Genomic DNA, 16,815 nt, shown 5'->3' with positions numbered 1-16,815 from the left:
GTTATAATAAGTTAAAGCTTTAAAAACACATAATGTATTTAAGAAAACAGAAGAAATATGGCTTTAAATATAATATTTACATCATATTATCTCTATTACATCTCATATAAAGGATAATTATTCATAATATCAATACATAGTTTATTAACGTAGTTTTCATGTAGTTAATGAACGGGAAAAGACGTAGTTTTTGAAGAAAAACTACACGTAGTTAATCAGGTAAATTACGTCTTAATTAACTACTTCCGAATCCTGAATTGACACACATCCACGCCAGTGTGTGGCGGCCCTAACCGGGATGGCGTGAAATACATAGCGAAAATTTCTGATTTCTGCCGTACCTATACAGCGCCGCGATCGGAATTTTTTGAAATCAACTGAAATGTACCAAGCCTATAGTATATCCCCGGATCGTCTTTACAAGAGGAAACACTTTTTTATCAATAATATTTTGAGGAAAAGTTTATTTTTATAACATTTTTTGCTTACCCTAGTCTGGTTTGCCCAAAGTTGGCCCAAGTTGGACGTGTGTAGGCCACTTTAGTACATTTACTTTTTTAATGCTGAACATAAAAACAAAAGTTAAAAACAGAGGTGAAAGAGAAGGGTTGTTGAGGTTTATATCTACCCCTAAAGGCACCTGACTGTCTGCGGATCTATTGAACTGGTAAAACATGGAGTATACGATGTATATGTCTATTTTTATTACGGGATGATTATTGTTTAGGACTTTTTAAAATGACGGCAAGTAGTTAGTTAGAGGAAAATTCTGTGAAGTTTATTAATATTTATGAAAAATACGTATGAGTTTATATGGAACACAGAGAATCCAATCCAAATATCGACTCTGAAATTCGGCACAGAATTAGCAGCGCCTCAAAAGCATTCTGGAAATTAAAAGACAGGGTTTTCTACAATCATGACTTGAGCACAAAAACGAAACTTGCAGTGTACCGAGCAATAATAATCCTCACCATGTTATACGGAAGGTTTGGTTTTAACGGAAAGCTCAGATTTTGGTTTTACGGACCTAGGCGCCGGCGCCGCGCGCCGACACACGAGCACATTAAACAAGTTGCAAGTTGCAACAGGGACATCTTAGACAACTGTTAAGAATCAAGTGGTACCACCATGTTTCAAACGCATCAGTCCTTGAAAAAGTAAGCTGCGAGAGCGCTGAAGTCATGATTACTAAATCCACCTTAAGATGGGCTGGCCACGTATCCAGGATGCAAGAAAACCGCCTACCGAAATCTCTTCTTTACGGTAAGCTGGTAGAGGGTAAGAGGAAACTGGGTGGACAACTCAAAAGATACAAAGATATTTTTCATGAAAACTTAAAGGGGATAAGTATGCAGCATCAGTGGGAGGAAGCAGCGCATAATAGAACGCAATGGAGGAGAATTGTAAACTCAGTTAACAACGACAACCAAAAAGTAAAGAGGCAACAAAGTAATGAGATTTTTAAATGTCCGGAGTGCGGAAGAGAGATAACATCACGTATCGGGCTTTTCAGTCACAGAAAAGCTCTTGAAAGAAAACGCCTTGCGTAACCATCTTCTGATGCGTGTCAAATACTTGTCAGTGAGTAATGACAGTAAGAGTAAGAGAATTCAAAATACAAAATTAGATAAATCGCCCAAATGGCTAGTTTTTACAAAAAAGTTATGTCCATAACGGTATGCGATTGATGGTCTTTCTTACTTTCTTAAAAATTTTATACTCAAAACTTATTAAAATAAAACAAACCATGTTCAACAAAACTTTTTTTTTTCGAACCATAAGCTAACAGTATATAAACATAAAATAGTTAAACATGTTTATCGCTTCCACAAATATTTCTTATACATAAATATTTCTTCATTTTCTTTTCTGTACCAAAAAAAGTGGGAGTAGCGAAAGACGCAATTTTTTAAAGAATAGTGGCGATAGATGGATAATTTTTAGATTTTGAGTTTGGTATGTAAAAAAGAGGACTTTTTCAATACGTGAGAGAAAAGAGGACAGTGAGATCAAAAAGAGAACTGTCCTCTGGAATAGAAGATGGTTGGCAACCCTACCTTAATTTGTATTCCAGACTCCTCCAAGCTCCACTCAATGTAGCGTCGACCACCGCGATCGATAAACAGCATCTCAGTACCACAATTTTTCCCGTTCAGTGTGACAACAGCGCTCGCTTTTAGCGGTCCGTTCTCTACCGACACCGATTGCCTGGTAGTTGCTACAACCCCTTTGCAACGTTGCAAATTCGTGGAAAAGGGGCCTTAGAGTCTGCCTACCCTTCGTTTCTTCTAGGGTAGGTAGTGTTAAAGGTGAGCCTCAGTTTGTGTGACTTTTAAGTATAATCGTGAGTATTTTTTCATTTTGTGGTGATAACTTTTATTTGTTGTTGTCAAACACTTGTTATTGTTGTTTCTGGTGAGGAATGAATGAAACGTTTATTGTTTTTTTAATTTTTGATAAGCTATCAAACAGTGTGATATTGGAACCTAGGAAATGGTTTTGTTATGAGTTGTATTTTTATGATAATATTATTATTTTTCATTTAGCATATTTACCTACATATATCAGATAGATTAGTAAAATTTCTAAGGAATATGCAAGATTTGGTATAAAAATTTATACAGTATGTTTCAAGTTTAAGTGTCTCAGATATTTTTATTATAATATTGATAAAAGTCTCTACTTCTTAGGAAGCTGATGATAACAATTTTAAAAATTGATTTTTTTTTGGAAAAATAATGATTTAATTATTTTTTATAACATATTGATATTTTTAAAGTTTACGTATTGATGTGCACGATATTATTATATTACCCTCGTTTGACTACCATAATTTATGTTTCCATGCCCATATGATATGGGGTTTCTATGTATTTTTGGGAAATATAGATTGCTTATGAAAAATGTTAATAATGATAGAATTTAATAAAATCAATATTAACATTTGACTCTAAAATAAAAATAAATAACAGAATTAAACAGCAGCAAACCTATCTGGAAATATTGATATCTATTTATTATACTGGATGAATTTTTTATGTGTAGAATATTTTTAGAAATAATTATAATAAATAACAATAATAACTTTATTCAATATCCTCAATAAATTATTACACTAGAAATGCCAATAAAAACGTTAAAATGGCATTAAATGAAGGGAAACGGTTATTATGAAATATGAAATAATTGCAGATAACCTCTGTTTACAGATACTGCATGACCATAAATATCATTTTTGTAGGGGAGCTAGATGCATGTTTATGTACAAAAATTGCCATAATTTTTGTTTATATCAATTTGGTTTAAATTAAATAAGAAGGTAAACCTTATCTTATACAGGGCGAGTCTTAAATAAGTGCAAATATTTTTAGGGGTATAGTGTATTTCGACCTCAGACGAAACACGTATATGAGATTATTTTCGCGAATTTTTTTTAAGTTTAAGTTAAAAAACATTGTATATTCATAATGTAATAATAGTTCCTGTATATAGCGTTTAACGCCTTGGGGTAGCAAGAAACATTTTGCCATGCTAGAGCCGTTATGTATACAAGGAAGGTAATGTGGCAATTTTTTTACTTAAATGAGTACTTGGATTGTCAATCCCAAGTACTCATTTAAGGCTGAGTCGACCTAGGTACCCAAACTATTTTTATTTTAATAGTAAGTAAAGTAATTCGGTTATTTTGGACTTATTTGAAAGACGGTAAAGAGAAAATATGTTTCTTTTATCGAGATCTACCAATTCTGAAAATATTTGCAGTTATTTCTAACTCACCTTGTATATGCAATATATTTCGTATTACCTTTTATTATATTTTGGAATATAGGTCCAAATAAGTTATTTATTTTATACAAACCTGACCTTATCCAATGTACCACCAGTATTATTATACAGTGTGGTGAAAGAAAAACGGCTTCAGAGTTGGCTTGGAAATGAAGACTGCTGTCATTTTGTAAAATTATATAGGAAGCGTCATCGATTATTTCTTCCAAGCCAATTTGACGCTGTTTCTTTCGATTATATGGTACATTACAATCGAAAAAACCGACCCATAGTTTTGCTTTTGGTGTGACAATCGGTGATAATTTCTGTCAGACAAGCTGTGTAGTTCAAAATTCGATTTTTTTTGAAAGTAGATTTGTGTACCTGGAAACATTCTATCCTTTTTTAATATATCTATGTGTTAACTTTTGACAATGTCAATTTTTAGTAAAAGACGTCTAGAGATTGACCTCTCTAAAATTATCGATTGTCATTCCCAGCCCGCCGTGACGCCGTTTTTTTTATCGTATGAACATTAGTTTTTCTTGATAGAAACATACTACATAAAATTTTATAAATTTTACCTATGAGAAACATACATTAGGTATCAACTATTTTCGAGGTAGTGCTTATCTACATATATTTTAAATATTTTATAATTTTTTAGTATAGGTAGGGTCATAAATAGTTAAGCGACTTTCGATAGCAACTAGTTTTAATTTATGATATTGTTTATGGAGTCACTATTATTATTGTTACATATAAGTATGTTACTTGTTTTAATACCGGGTGCGTCTCAAAAGTGGCTCACCTCTACAGGGTCCGGCAATAGTGAGTCGGGCATCTGTAGCTCCTAGAATAAAAAACTTGGGAATTTTGTTTAACTGCATACCTACAGTATGTACTAGAATATATTTCTGAAAAATATTTTAACTTCTATAGGGTGGCTCAAAAAAGGGTGAGTGGATCTGGATGATTTTTTTTAAATAGAACACCCCGTATATTATTGCATTTTTCGCTGCCTTTCAGATCACTTTACATAACCCTAAGACATGAACAAATATATTTCGATAATTTCAGAGATGGTCTGTAGTCTTCTTTAAGCGGGCCACTCACGATACTGCGGCGCCGTGCAACAAAATCGTACAACAAAATTGAACAATTTTGCAGCAAATTGACAACGCTCACTCACGATCAAACATTTAGTTTATAAGTGTTATTCAAGCAAAAATGTCGGAAAGCGAAGAATATATTTTGTTAGCAACAGCTGCAGTATGTGCAGTGCAAATAATTGAAAAACGCAAGAAACGATATTGCAATCGAAGGTGGTGGTGTAAGGAATGGTTACTAAAAAGATCCACATATTCATATATTAATTTACTCGAAGAATTACGGCTGTACCCAGACGATTGGCGTAATTATCTACGAATGGACGAAGACTCATATATGAGTTACTTAATTTAGTTGTACCCTTCATTAAATCACCACAATACACCAAAACACTTTTACTTTTACACTGGACGCGCGTTTCGCTAACCATGTTAGCATCATCAGCAGATGATTATAAACTAAAGTACAATCTACAAGTTGAGCGTTTATATACTCGCCCAGTGGGCACCAGTGGGCGTGGCAAAAACTAGCCAACCGAGTCAGAGCCAACTGAGCGTAACAGTTAGATTTCCGCCACTAAGAGTAGTAGGAACAAGAACTTGAAGGGAATTGGACCGTTGTCTCTGTTCATACTATCTTTACATTTATTAATTCTGATGCTTTCATATGCATCTAATTGCCTGTAATTTGAGACTTGTTTAATTAATTTTAAATTATTAAGATCTATACAATGTTCTTTATGAACAATATGTTCGGCAACGCAAGATTTATCCGGTTTACCATATCTTATCTGAGCTAAATGTTCTTTAAATCTAGTTAATATTGATTTTCTAGTTTGCCCAACATATTTCTGATTACAATCTTTACAAGAAATTTCATAAATACCCGACCTTTCCAGTGGAGGTGTTTTATCCTTTGGATTACCTAATAATTGTTGTAATTTATTATTAGCACTATACACAAGTTTATAATTTACATTCTTCAAAATTCCTTTTAGACCACGGGATAACTCTCTATCAAACGGCATCGAAAAATATTTAGACGTGTCTTTCTCCACTTGAAAAGTCGAATTTTCAGAAATCATTAACCTATACCTACGTTTTCTAATTAATTTATCAACTAGTGAAGGAGAATATCCATTACACTCAGCTACATTCCTAATGTAATCTCTTTCTATTTCATATCTTTCTTTGGAAAGTGGGAAACTAAGTTATCTATGAACTAGGAAATTTAAACTAGCCATTTTATGTTCAACACTATGATGTGATTCATTAGGAATATATCTGCGTGTGGTCGTATTTTTCCTATAGATATTAAATTCCAGGCAATTATTAATATTTCTAATAACTCATACATCTAGAAATGGTAATCTGTCGTTGTTCTCAATTTCATGCGTAAATTTAATGGAAGGAAACGATTATTTAACTTAGAAATAAAATTATCTATGGTGTCTGAATGTGTGCTAATAAAAAACAGCAAAAATATCATCCATACCTAAACCAAACTCTTGGAAAATACTCAAACTGATTCTTAGCGTCCACTTCAAACCTGCTCATGAATAAATTAGCCAAAAATGGAGACAATGGATTACCCATTGCTGTACCTGTCCGCTGTTCAAAAAAGTTGTTATTAAATTGAAAACAATTTTGTTTCATACATAACGATGTAAGCTCAATATATTCAGTCACAGTTTTGTTGTCGAGACCATTTGCGTTCAGTAATTCCTTCAAGTAGCCTAAAGTATGTGGAATTGGAACACTTGGGAACAACGAAGATACATCAAAGGAGACCAAAATTTCACCTTCATGCAATGTTATATCTTTAATTTTGTTAATGAATTCAATATTATTTTTAACTGCTAAAGAAGGTTCATGATCAGGTAAATTTTCGAACTCCCTTGATAACCATTTTGCCAAATTATAAGTCGGAGAACCTACAGCCGATACAATTGGACGCATAGACTTGTCCGGCCTATGAATTTTTGGGAAATTGAACAGCGGGAAGGTACAGCAATGGGTAATCCATTGTCTCCATTTTTGGCTAATTTATTCATGAGCAGGTTTGAAGTGGAGGCTAAGAATCAGTTTGAGTATTTTCCAAGAGTTTGGTTTAGGTATGTGGATGATATTTTTGCTGTTTTTGACACACATTCAGACACCATAGATAATTTTATTTCTAAGTTAAATAATCGTTTTCCTTCCATTAAATTTACGCATGAAATTGAGAACAACGACAGATTACCATTTCTAGATGTATTAGTTATTAGAAATGCTAATAATTGCCTGGAATTTGATATCTATAGGAAAAATACGACCACACGCAGATATATTCCTAATGAATCACATCATAGTGTTGAACATAAAATGGCTAGTTTAAATTTCTTAGTTCATAGATTACTTAGTTTCCCACTTTCCAACGAAAGATATGAAATAGAAAGAGATTACATTAGGAATGTAGCTGAGTGTAATGGATATTCTCCTTCACTAGTTGATAAATTAATTAGAAAACGTAGGTATAGGTTAATGATTTCTGAAAAATTGACTTTTCAAGTGGAGAAAGATACGTCTAAATATTTTTCGATACCGTTTGATAGAGAGTTAACCCGTGGTCTAAAAGGAATTTTAAGAATGTCAATTATAAACTTGTGTATAGTGCTAATAATAAATTACAACAATTATTAGGTAATCCAAAGGATAAAATACCTCCACTGGAAAGGTCGGGTATTTATGAAATTTCTTGTAAAGATTGTAATCAAAAATATGTTGGGCAAACTAGAAGATCAATATTAACTAGATTTAAAGAACATTTAGCTCAGATAAGATATGGTAGACCGGATAAAACTTGCGTTGCCGAACATATTGTTGATAAAGAACATTGTATAGATCTTAATAATTTAAAATTAATTAAACAAGTCTCAAATTACAGACAACTAGATGCATATGAAAGCATCAGAATTAATAAAAGTAAAGATAGTATGAACAGAGACAACGGTCCAATTCCTTCAAGTTCTTTGTTCCTACTACTCTAGTGGCGGAAATCTAACTGTTACGCTCAGTGGGCTCTGACTCGGTTGGCTAGATTTTGCCACGCCCACTCGGTGCCCACTTGGCGAGTATATAAACGCTCAACTTGTAGATTGTACTTTAGTTTATAATCATCTGCTGATGATGCTAACATAGTTAGCGAAACGCGCGTCCAGTGTAAAAGTAAATGTGTTTTGGTGTATTGTGGTGATTTAGTGTTTTTATTTTGCTGTTTAACACCAAAGGTTCCAACCCTCAACTGTAACCCTTCATTAGAAGAAAAGATACGAATATGGGCTCCACTTCTTTGAATTTTGCAACTAGAGTACACATTGCCCGTTTTCTTGCTACACGATCATGATACTCTGGGGCTTTAACTTTCCAAAGACACGTAAAACTTCGGTAGATTTCAAAAAACTTAGTTAAAAATTGCTGGGAATATTTAGATATCTTTACAGAAATCGGCACGATTTTACTGCTGCAGTTTAAAGTTTCAAACTGCGATCCAATACAATTCAATCGGTCGGTTGTGCACACACACGATACAATATTGTCAATTGTTGTCCGATTTTGTCGTATCCAAAATAATCGTACTGCGGCGTAGTATCGTGAGTGGCCCGCTTTAGATGGTCTGTAGTTACTTTGCTATAAATATGGAAATCGTAAATCATACAGGTTGTTCAAAATTCTACGCCAAAATTTCTAAAATATAAAATAATTTTTGTTCGTTTTTTTTTTAAATGGAACACCCTGTCTTTTATTTTTTCAATAGATGGAGAATTAAAAAATGAACATTTTTTGTATTTAGAGTATTTGGTAAGTTTGGCGTATTTTTTAGCAAAGTAAGAACAGACCATCGAAAGTAAATATCTAATACTAGTTGAAGCCTGGCGCATCCGCCACGACATCAGGAAAAAAAAACTTTTTATTTTTTTTTAATTAAATGAGAAACAAAAAATCCGGCGACGGCAGTTTTTAGAAGAGCCAATTACCTAGCTATCTTTTAGTAAAAAAGCAACTTTCTAGAGCAAGTCGTTACTTCAGTAGAGACGACACAGGTAAACATTAGCATTTTATATATGTAGATAGTTTTGATTTTAGAACAGTTCTTGAATTTTTAATAATTTCTTTAAGAAGTGCTGAAAAATATATATTTTTGATTTATTCTTTAATATCTCTGAAACTATCAAAACATATTTACTCATATCTTAGGGTTATGTAAAGTGATATGAAAGGAAGCCAAAAATGCAATAGTAATGAAAAAAAAATCATCCAGATCCACTCACACTTTTTTGAGCCACCCTATAGAAGTTAAAATATTTTCCAGAAATACATCCTAGTACATACTTTATGTTTACACTTAAACAAAATTCACAAGTTTTTTATTCTAGGAACTACAGATGCCCGGCTCACTATTGCCGGACCCCGTATAACTTTGACATACTGTATGACAGTACCAAATCTCGTTTTTTTATCTGAAAAAATAAAAAAGTTATAGGGGAAGCCACTTTTGAGACGCATGCACCTGGTATACCTAGTTTTTCAACTACTAAGAAAAAACTTTATATAGAACTTGCGTGCTAACCAAATGTACAGGTTTGGTAATAATAATAAGATAATAATTGATCTTTCTAATTATAAGAAATTAACTTGACTTCTTATCAGTCGTAAATAAGCTGTTAAATATTTAATTCCTAATAATTTATCTTGTTTTTTTTTAATTTTAATTATCACACAATAATCTCTATTAAGGTGCGTTTACACCGGCTGCGTCGCTCCGCGCGAAACATAAAAAAATGTTTTTTATGTTTTGCGCGGCGGTACATGTACTTTTGAAGTGTATTTTTTAGGGCGCATAAAAGTACATGTTGAAAAAGTGATCTGCGCGGCGCGGCGCAGCCGGTATCAACGCACCTTTAGAGGTGGATGGTTGTAATGTACCATAAGAATTATTTATTTCTCATAGTCAAAAATAGGCTTTCTCTTCCACAAAAATTTCTTTCTCTTCCACTTTCTTCCCACTTGGGCACCACTAAATGAAACGACAATATTAGTCAGAAGTTCTAAAAAAGGTTCTATTTTTTTTCTATAAATAACATAAAAAAATATTTCAGCAGTTATCATTAATTAATTGTATATACTTCACACGGCTAATCATTTAATTTTATAATGTATACAATTTGATTATGCGTTTCCGTGATTAAGTGTGTTGGTGGTAATTATACACAGAGTGCAGGAAACAAATAACAATAGTTACTTTATTTTATTAGAATTTTTACGTACCTATTTTAAAAAATTAGGTCACTTAGGGATATATATTATTATTTAACAATTTATTTGTCGTTAACTTTATTAATCAATACGACAATGAAGGGGGTAGTCAATTAAAATATAGTTTTTCCTGATCGATATTGGTACGTTAGACGTTGACCAATTTATTATTTATGCTGGCCAATAAAGAGAAACTGCTTAAATATTCATTCTGCGCGATATTTCCGATACAAAAATATTAATCTATAAATATATACATATTATGCTTGTTATCTCTGATCTTAAAGTGTTTGTATATCGTCTTAAGATACAGGTTGGCGCCTCTCATACACCACCGAAGCTCCAAGGAGAACGGTAGTTTATATCGAAATAAAATTTTGGCAGCATATGTAGGTTAACTGAAAGCATTTTATAAAAATATATAGAGTTATACAGGGTCTCCCCAACAAAAGTTACACATCAAAGTTGTGTTTTTTCTAATGGAACACCCTATATATTAATTGATTTTCTGATTCTAGGAAAAAATAAAGGTGAGTTTTATTAAAGAAGCATATACCCAAAATCTAAGAATTTTGAGATATTTTACATTTTGTGAAAACGAAAAGTAAATTTTAAATTTCGATAACAGCTACCTAAATTTTAGTTGACTATGTATAGTCTGATATTTAATTACAGTAAAAATTGTATGTTAAACCAAATTGAAATTTGACCCGAAAAGTTATACAGGGTGAGACAAAATTAATATGGAACATTAGTCACTTTTAAAAGCAAGTTACTCCTTTATTTTAAATGGAACACCAAGTATATTTTCCGGCGTTCAATGGAGAATTTATATATCTTCAAAATATTATTAAGGTTGCCTACCCCTCAGACAAAGATTGTCCTAGATATTTTAATTTTTATGATTTTGCGTCAGTGGATCTTTATTATTTGAAAAAATCTAGGGGCTGTGTGATATACCTTTTGTTAATTTAAGAAAAATTAACTATTGTAGTGTAAAATACTCAACGGTAATAAAAAGATACACGTTTAAAACATATTTTAATTATTACAGAATACTAGATATAAACTAGATATAAAACTATAATTGTGACAAAAATTAGCTAAAATGAAATCAAATACTCAAAATGCTTCCTTTCCTGTTGCATAAAAAACAAAATGCATAAAATGACTGTCTTTTCAAGAGGATCTTTTCATTTTAGAAAGCGTATGTGGAGTTCTACCTCGAAAAGCAGCTACAATAATTTCTCTCGTGTTGTGGACAATAGTTGGTCGAGTTTTGTAAACACTGTCTTTAACATATCCCCATAAAAACAGACTAGATAAAATCAGGAGCATTTAAGTATTCTATTAATTGGTGAATGCACACTGCATTCACCAACTAATGGAATCATATCATTTCTCTCTGATGTAGGATAAGTTTGCATTTTCGGCAAATTTCTGAGAATTTTTTTTGTTTTAACTGACACAAAATGATAAGTAGTTGTTAAAGTTGCACTAATATATCACACCCACCTAGATTTTATCAAATAATAAGGATTTACTCAGTTCAAATCGTGTAAATGAAAATATCTAGGAAAATATTTGTTTGAGGGGTAGGCAACTTTAATAGTATTTTGAAGAGACATGAATTCTCCATTGAATATCGGAATAATATACTGAGTGTTCTATTTAAAATAAAAGAGTAACATGCTTGTAAAGGTAGCCAATGTTCAATATTAATTTTGTCTCACCCTGTATAACTTTTTAGATTAAGTTTTAATTTGATTTAAAGTACAATGGTTAATTTAACTACATATTAGGCTATACCGGGTAAGTTCCAATTTAGGTAGCTTTTATTGTAATTTTAAAATTGTTCTTTATTTCTAGAAAATGTTAAATATGTCAAAAACCTTACATTTTAGTTATATACTTCTCTTATAAAACTCACCTTTATTTTTCTCCCAGAATCAGAAAATCAATTAATACATAGGGTGTTCCATTACAAAAACACAACTTTGATATGTAACTTTTTTTGGGGACACCCTGTAGAACTCTATATTTTTAAAAAGTGCTCTGAATTAACCTACCTATGCTCACATTTCATTTCATACAAACTGTCGTTCTCCTTGGAGCCTCCGCGGCGTATGAGAGGCGCCACCCTGTATTTACTGGTATCCTTGCAGGCTTAGCTATTCGAGGTAGTAAAAAACTTTAAATGTAGATGTAAAGTTTTACCTCAACTGTCAGAAAGTGAAATAAAAATAAAGAAAACACGATCAGGAAGTTAATAAGAATTTGTAACTTTACTTTTTTATTGGAACACCCAGTATATCATAAAATAGTAGTAAAAAAATTACCAAACACAAAATATATAAGTGTTTTAAGGGAGCCTTGTGGATAAAATGCAATTAAAACACAAATGTAATAACTTAACTCAAACACATGTATACAGGGTGGTCCAAATTGTATTCGGGTTCGGGAAACTTCGACAGCGTATTCTGCTGATAAAAATAAGTAAAAAAAAATATGTTCGTATAAATTTATGCCCTAAATTGCTTAGTTTCGAAGATACAGGGTGGATAATTACATTTTTATTTTCGATTCTTTCCAAATAATTTCTGAACTAACCTCGATATTTGGATGAAAATTAGTGTCTGAGAGTTTCTTGATATGAAAAATTTGATTTCGATGTCAATATGGCTCCTACTTACAGGGGACGCTACCTACATGTATTTAAACTGTTTTAAAGAGTAATAACTTTCGTTCGTACCTGTTATAAACTACTGAGTAAAAAAATATACATTTCCCTCATTTTTTACGTAAAAAAATGCCTCTTGGTAAAAATCACTACGAGCAACCGTTCTCGATATTTGGAATAGAAATTATCAATACATGTCATCATAGACAAAAAAAACATGTTGGCTCGATAGTTACTTGTTTGAAATGGTAAATTTGGAAACTTTTTATTTTTTTAATCATAATTTTTTTTCGAAAACATTATGATAAAACAGTTTCTGTTGAACTTTTGGCACAAAAACATTTCAAATTTATGATTTCAGTATAATAACTATTTAGTCAATATGTTTAATTTATGTCACTGAAATGACCAGGTATTGATAATTTAGATTCCAAATATCTTGAGAATCATTACTCATAGCAATTTTTACCAAGAGAACTTCTTTAGGTAGAAAACGTCGCAAATGTATATACAGGGTAGTCCGAATTGTATTCTGGAAACTTCGGCAGCATGCTCTGCAGATAAAAATAAGTAAAAAAGTTCGTATAAATGTATGTCCTAAAATACTTGGTTCCGGAGATACAGGGTGTAGAAGTTTCTTTTTTATTACGATTTTTTCCAAATAATTTCTGAAGTAACGTCAATATTTGAATGAAAATTAGTGTCGGAGTTTTTTGACATGAGAAATTTGATTTTGATGTCAATATGACTCCTACTTGTAAGGGGCACCTGCATGTGTTTTAACTGTTTTGCAGAGTAATAACTTTTCGTCTGTACCTGTATAAAACTGCTCAGTAAGAAAATATACATTTACGACATTTTTTACGTAAAATAGGTCTCTTGGTAAAAATCGCTACGAGTAATGGTTCTCGAGATATTTGGAATCGAAATTATCAATACCTGTCATCATTGACATAAATTAACATGTTGACTAAATAGTTATTAGACTGAAATTATAAATTTGAAATGTTTTTGTGCCAAAAGTTCATCAGAAACTGTTTTATCATCATTTTTTCGCAGAAAAATTTATGATTAATTTAAAAAAAAATAAATATTTCCCAAATTTATTATTTCAGTCCAATAACTAACTACTCGATGTGTTTATTTTTTTGTCAATAATGACATGCAGTGACTATTTCTATTCTAAATATCTTGAGAACGGTTGCTCGTAGCGATTTTTACCAAGAGACATTTTTTACGTAAAAATTCACAAAAATGCATAATTTTTGACCCAGTAGTTTTATACAGGTAAGGACAAAAAGTTATTACTCTTCAAAACAGTTAAAACACATGTAGGTGGCGCCCCCTACAAATAGGACTCATATCGGCATCAAAATCAAATTTATAATGCCAAAAAACTCCCAGACACCAATTTTCATCCCAATATTGACGTTAATTCAGAAATTATTTAGAAAAAATCGAAATAAAAATGAAACTTTTACACCCTGTATCTCCGAAACTAAGCATTTTAGGACATACATTTATACGAACTTTTTTACTTATTTTTATCTGCAGAATATGCTGCCGAAGTTTCCGGAATACAGTTCGGACCACCCTGTATATATCTATATAAGTATATGTATATAATAATATAAGACAAAATTCTTTGTCAAACCCTTCCGACTGCAACCCCACTAGATCCTAGATTTTCTTTCTCACTAGTCAGTCGAGACTACTTTCTGCCTATGTATATATATGTATATATACATATATAGTTTTATACAGGTACAGACGAAAAGTTATTACTCTTCAAACGAGTTAAAAAATATGTACGTGGCGTCCTCTACAAGTAGGAATCATATTGATATCAAAATCAAAATTCTCATATTAAAAAATTCCCAGACGCCAATTTTCATCTAAATATCGACGTTATATTAGAAATTATTGGGTATTCCCTAAGGGTATTCCACACCCTGCATCTCCGAAACTATCCATTTTAGGACATACATTTTCTAAATGAACATTTTTACTTATTTTTATCTGCAGAATATGCTGTCGACGTTTACCGAATACAATTCGGATACCCTGTATATTTATTTAAAATTATAGGAAAAATTAACAGCTAGCATTATTTTTAAAAATCGCATTAAAGATAGCTTTTGTTGCTGGTATTGTTAACTATGTTTTTTTAATATTGGTACAAACAAAAGCTTGACAAAATTGAAATTTAGAACTTAAGTCATACGAATTTGCAAAGGTTTTTTTAAAAATTACGGAAAAATGTAAGAAGTTGATGATGATGATAAAATCACAACAACCCTATATTTATACAGGCTAAGTCTTAAATAAGTGCAATATTGTTAGGGGTGGCATATTTCGACTCGTGAAACACGTTTATAAGATTTTTTTGCGATTTTTTTTTTGAAAATTTTATATTTTGTGAAAAAAAAAATCCTCAATTTAAACGTTCTTCGTAACTATTTTACTAAATTATATTTTTCTTTTTTTCAGAAACGAAGATGCACGATGTAACGCTAAACCACCATGCATGAGCGACGACTATTCCATCAACTCTCGTTGCTCTTCTTCCTTATCCTGTCATGTTTTCTTCTGTACCACCTGTTTTCAATTCAGCCAGTCGAGCAACCCTTCCACCAGAACCTCATGTTCATCCCCCATTCCGAATCTTACAACTACACTTACCCCACTCACTTACTGGCATCAAACGATTACACCACCTTGGTCAATTACAGCTTCACATTCGATAGGCTGAACACCGGATGTAATGATTCTACTTTATTACTCATTTTAATACATTCATCACCTGGAAACTTCAGGAAGAGAACGGTTTTGAGGTCGACATGGGCACAGAAAAACGAATGGACTAAAATCTTGTTTGTTATGGGCAGGACAGAGAATGAAACCATCCAGAAAGAACTGACAAGAGAGAATGACTCGTATGGCGATCTAATACAAGGCAGTTTTTTGGACACGTACAGAAACCTAACCTACAAGCACATAACTTGTTTGAAGTACGCCATATACCACTGTCCTCAAGCAAAATATATCCTTAAATGCGATGACGATATCTTTGTTAACATGCCGTTATTAAAAAACTTTTTGAACTTTGATTTATCACCTTTTGGTGTTAGTAACGCAATTCTATGTCCTCTCAAACATCTAGCACCTGTTTTAAGGACGTACCGATCAAAATGGAGGGTTAGTTTCGAAGAATACCCTGAGATAACCTACCCAGACTACTGTTTAGGCTGGGCAATACTCTATAGCCCAGATGTGATCTTTCAATTGTACAAATCCGCTCAAAATTCGTTGAATATTTTCTGGATAGATGACGTCTACATTACTGGAACTATGGTGGCTAAAATTAATGTCTTTCACACTGATATTAGTGATCTAGTGATTACGTGGGAGGACCAAAAGTATTTGGTTAGTAAGAATGGGTATCCTAGGAAGGATTTTTTGTTAGGAAGGCCCGATTTGACTGAGAGTGAACTAAGGGCGCTTTGGAAAAGAGTTACGTCACTGGAGGCTCCAAAATCGATTTGGAGACGCTCTGTCGCCGAGGGATATGTCAGATAGCGTATTTATTTTTTTAGTAGGGATGTTGATATTTAAAAAAGTTCGATATTTTAGTAACGCTATTTAAAATAATATGTCGATGTATCATTTTACCTTGGAAGTACGTTTTACTTGGGGGAAACACTCAAATAGGTATTTGCGTTATAAGTTTGGTAAATTAAATTTTATAGTATGAGTGGGATGTTTATTTTCAGAATTTGGAAAAGAATATTGTAAAAGTTAATTGCGTACGAATGACGTAGATACAATGGTTTATTTTATACTCTTTGGCAGTAATTTTATACTGTTAAAATAAATATTAACAGTATAAACACAATACAAAATTTTTATTTTTTCAGAATACGAAATACCGGGTGTGTCTCAAAAGTGGCTCACCCCCTATAA

The 16,815-nt window shown here is 32.2% G+C and overlaps 2 protein-coding genes across 4 annotated transcripts in view; one reads left to right on the top strand and one right to left on the bottom strand.

The window, feature by feature from the left end:
* LOC115877868 overlaps positions 1-2,199 on the bottom strand; it is a 26,722-nt gene extending 24,523 nt beyond the window's left edge. The window contains exon 1 of the mRNA XM_030894213.1: positions 2,061-2,199. The gene's annotated coding sequence lies outside the window, so the exon portion shown is untranslated. The remainder of the gene's footprint in view (positions 1-2,060) is intronic.
* On the top strand, positions 2,175-16,815 carry LOC115877867 (lactosylceramide 1,3-N-acetyl-beta-D-glucosaminyltransferase-like). 3 transcript variants are annotated; one of them, XM_030894209.1, is made up of 2 exons: positions 2,175-2,312; positions 15,343-16,815. In XM_030894209.1, exon 2 carries the CDS (start codon positions 15,376-15,378, stop codon positions 16,429-16,431), a length of 1,056 nt encoding a protein of 351 aa, XP_030750069.1. In that variant the 5' UTR covers positions 2,175-2,312; positions 15,343-15,375; the 3' UTR covers positions 16,432-16,815. The 3 variants fall into 3 exon arrangements, with proteins under 3 accessions (XP_030750069.1, XP_030750068.1, XP_030750070.1); XM_030894208.1 differs by having other exon boundaries at positions 2,210-2,347; XM_030894210.1 differs by lacking the exon at positions 2,175-2,312 and adding an exon at positions 2,364-2,418.

Source organism: Sitophilus oryzae, unplaced genomic scaffold (genome assembly GCF_002938485.1).
Source record: "Sitophilus oryzae breed Bouriz unplaced genomic scaffold, Soryzae_2.0 scaffold_1499_pilon_pilon, whole genome shotgun sequence".
NCBI classification, from domain to species: domain Eukaryota; kingdom Metazoa; phylum Arthropoda; class Insecta; order Coleoptera; family Curculionidae; genus Sitophilus; species Sitophilus oryzae.
This window is presented reverse-complemented; position numbering and strand designations above follow the sequence as displayed.

What these genes read in the sequence shown, in the direction of transcription:
- LOC115877867 (XM_030894209.1), top strand. Translation starts at nt 15,376, where the DNA reads ATGCATGAGCGACGACTATTCCATCAACTCTCGTTGCTCTTCTTCCTT.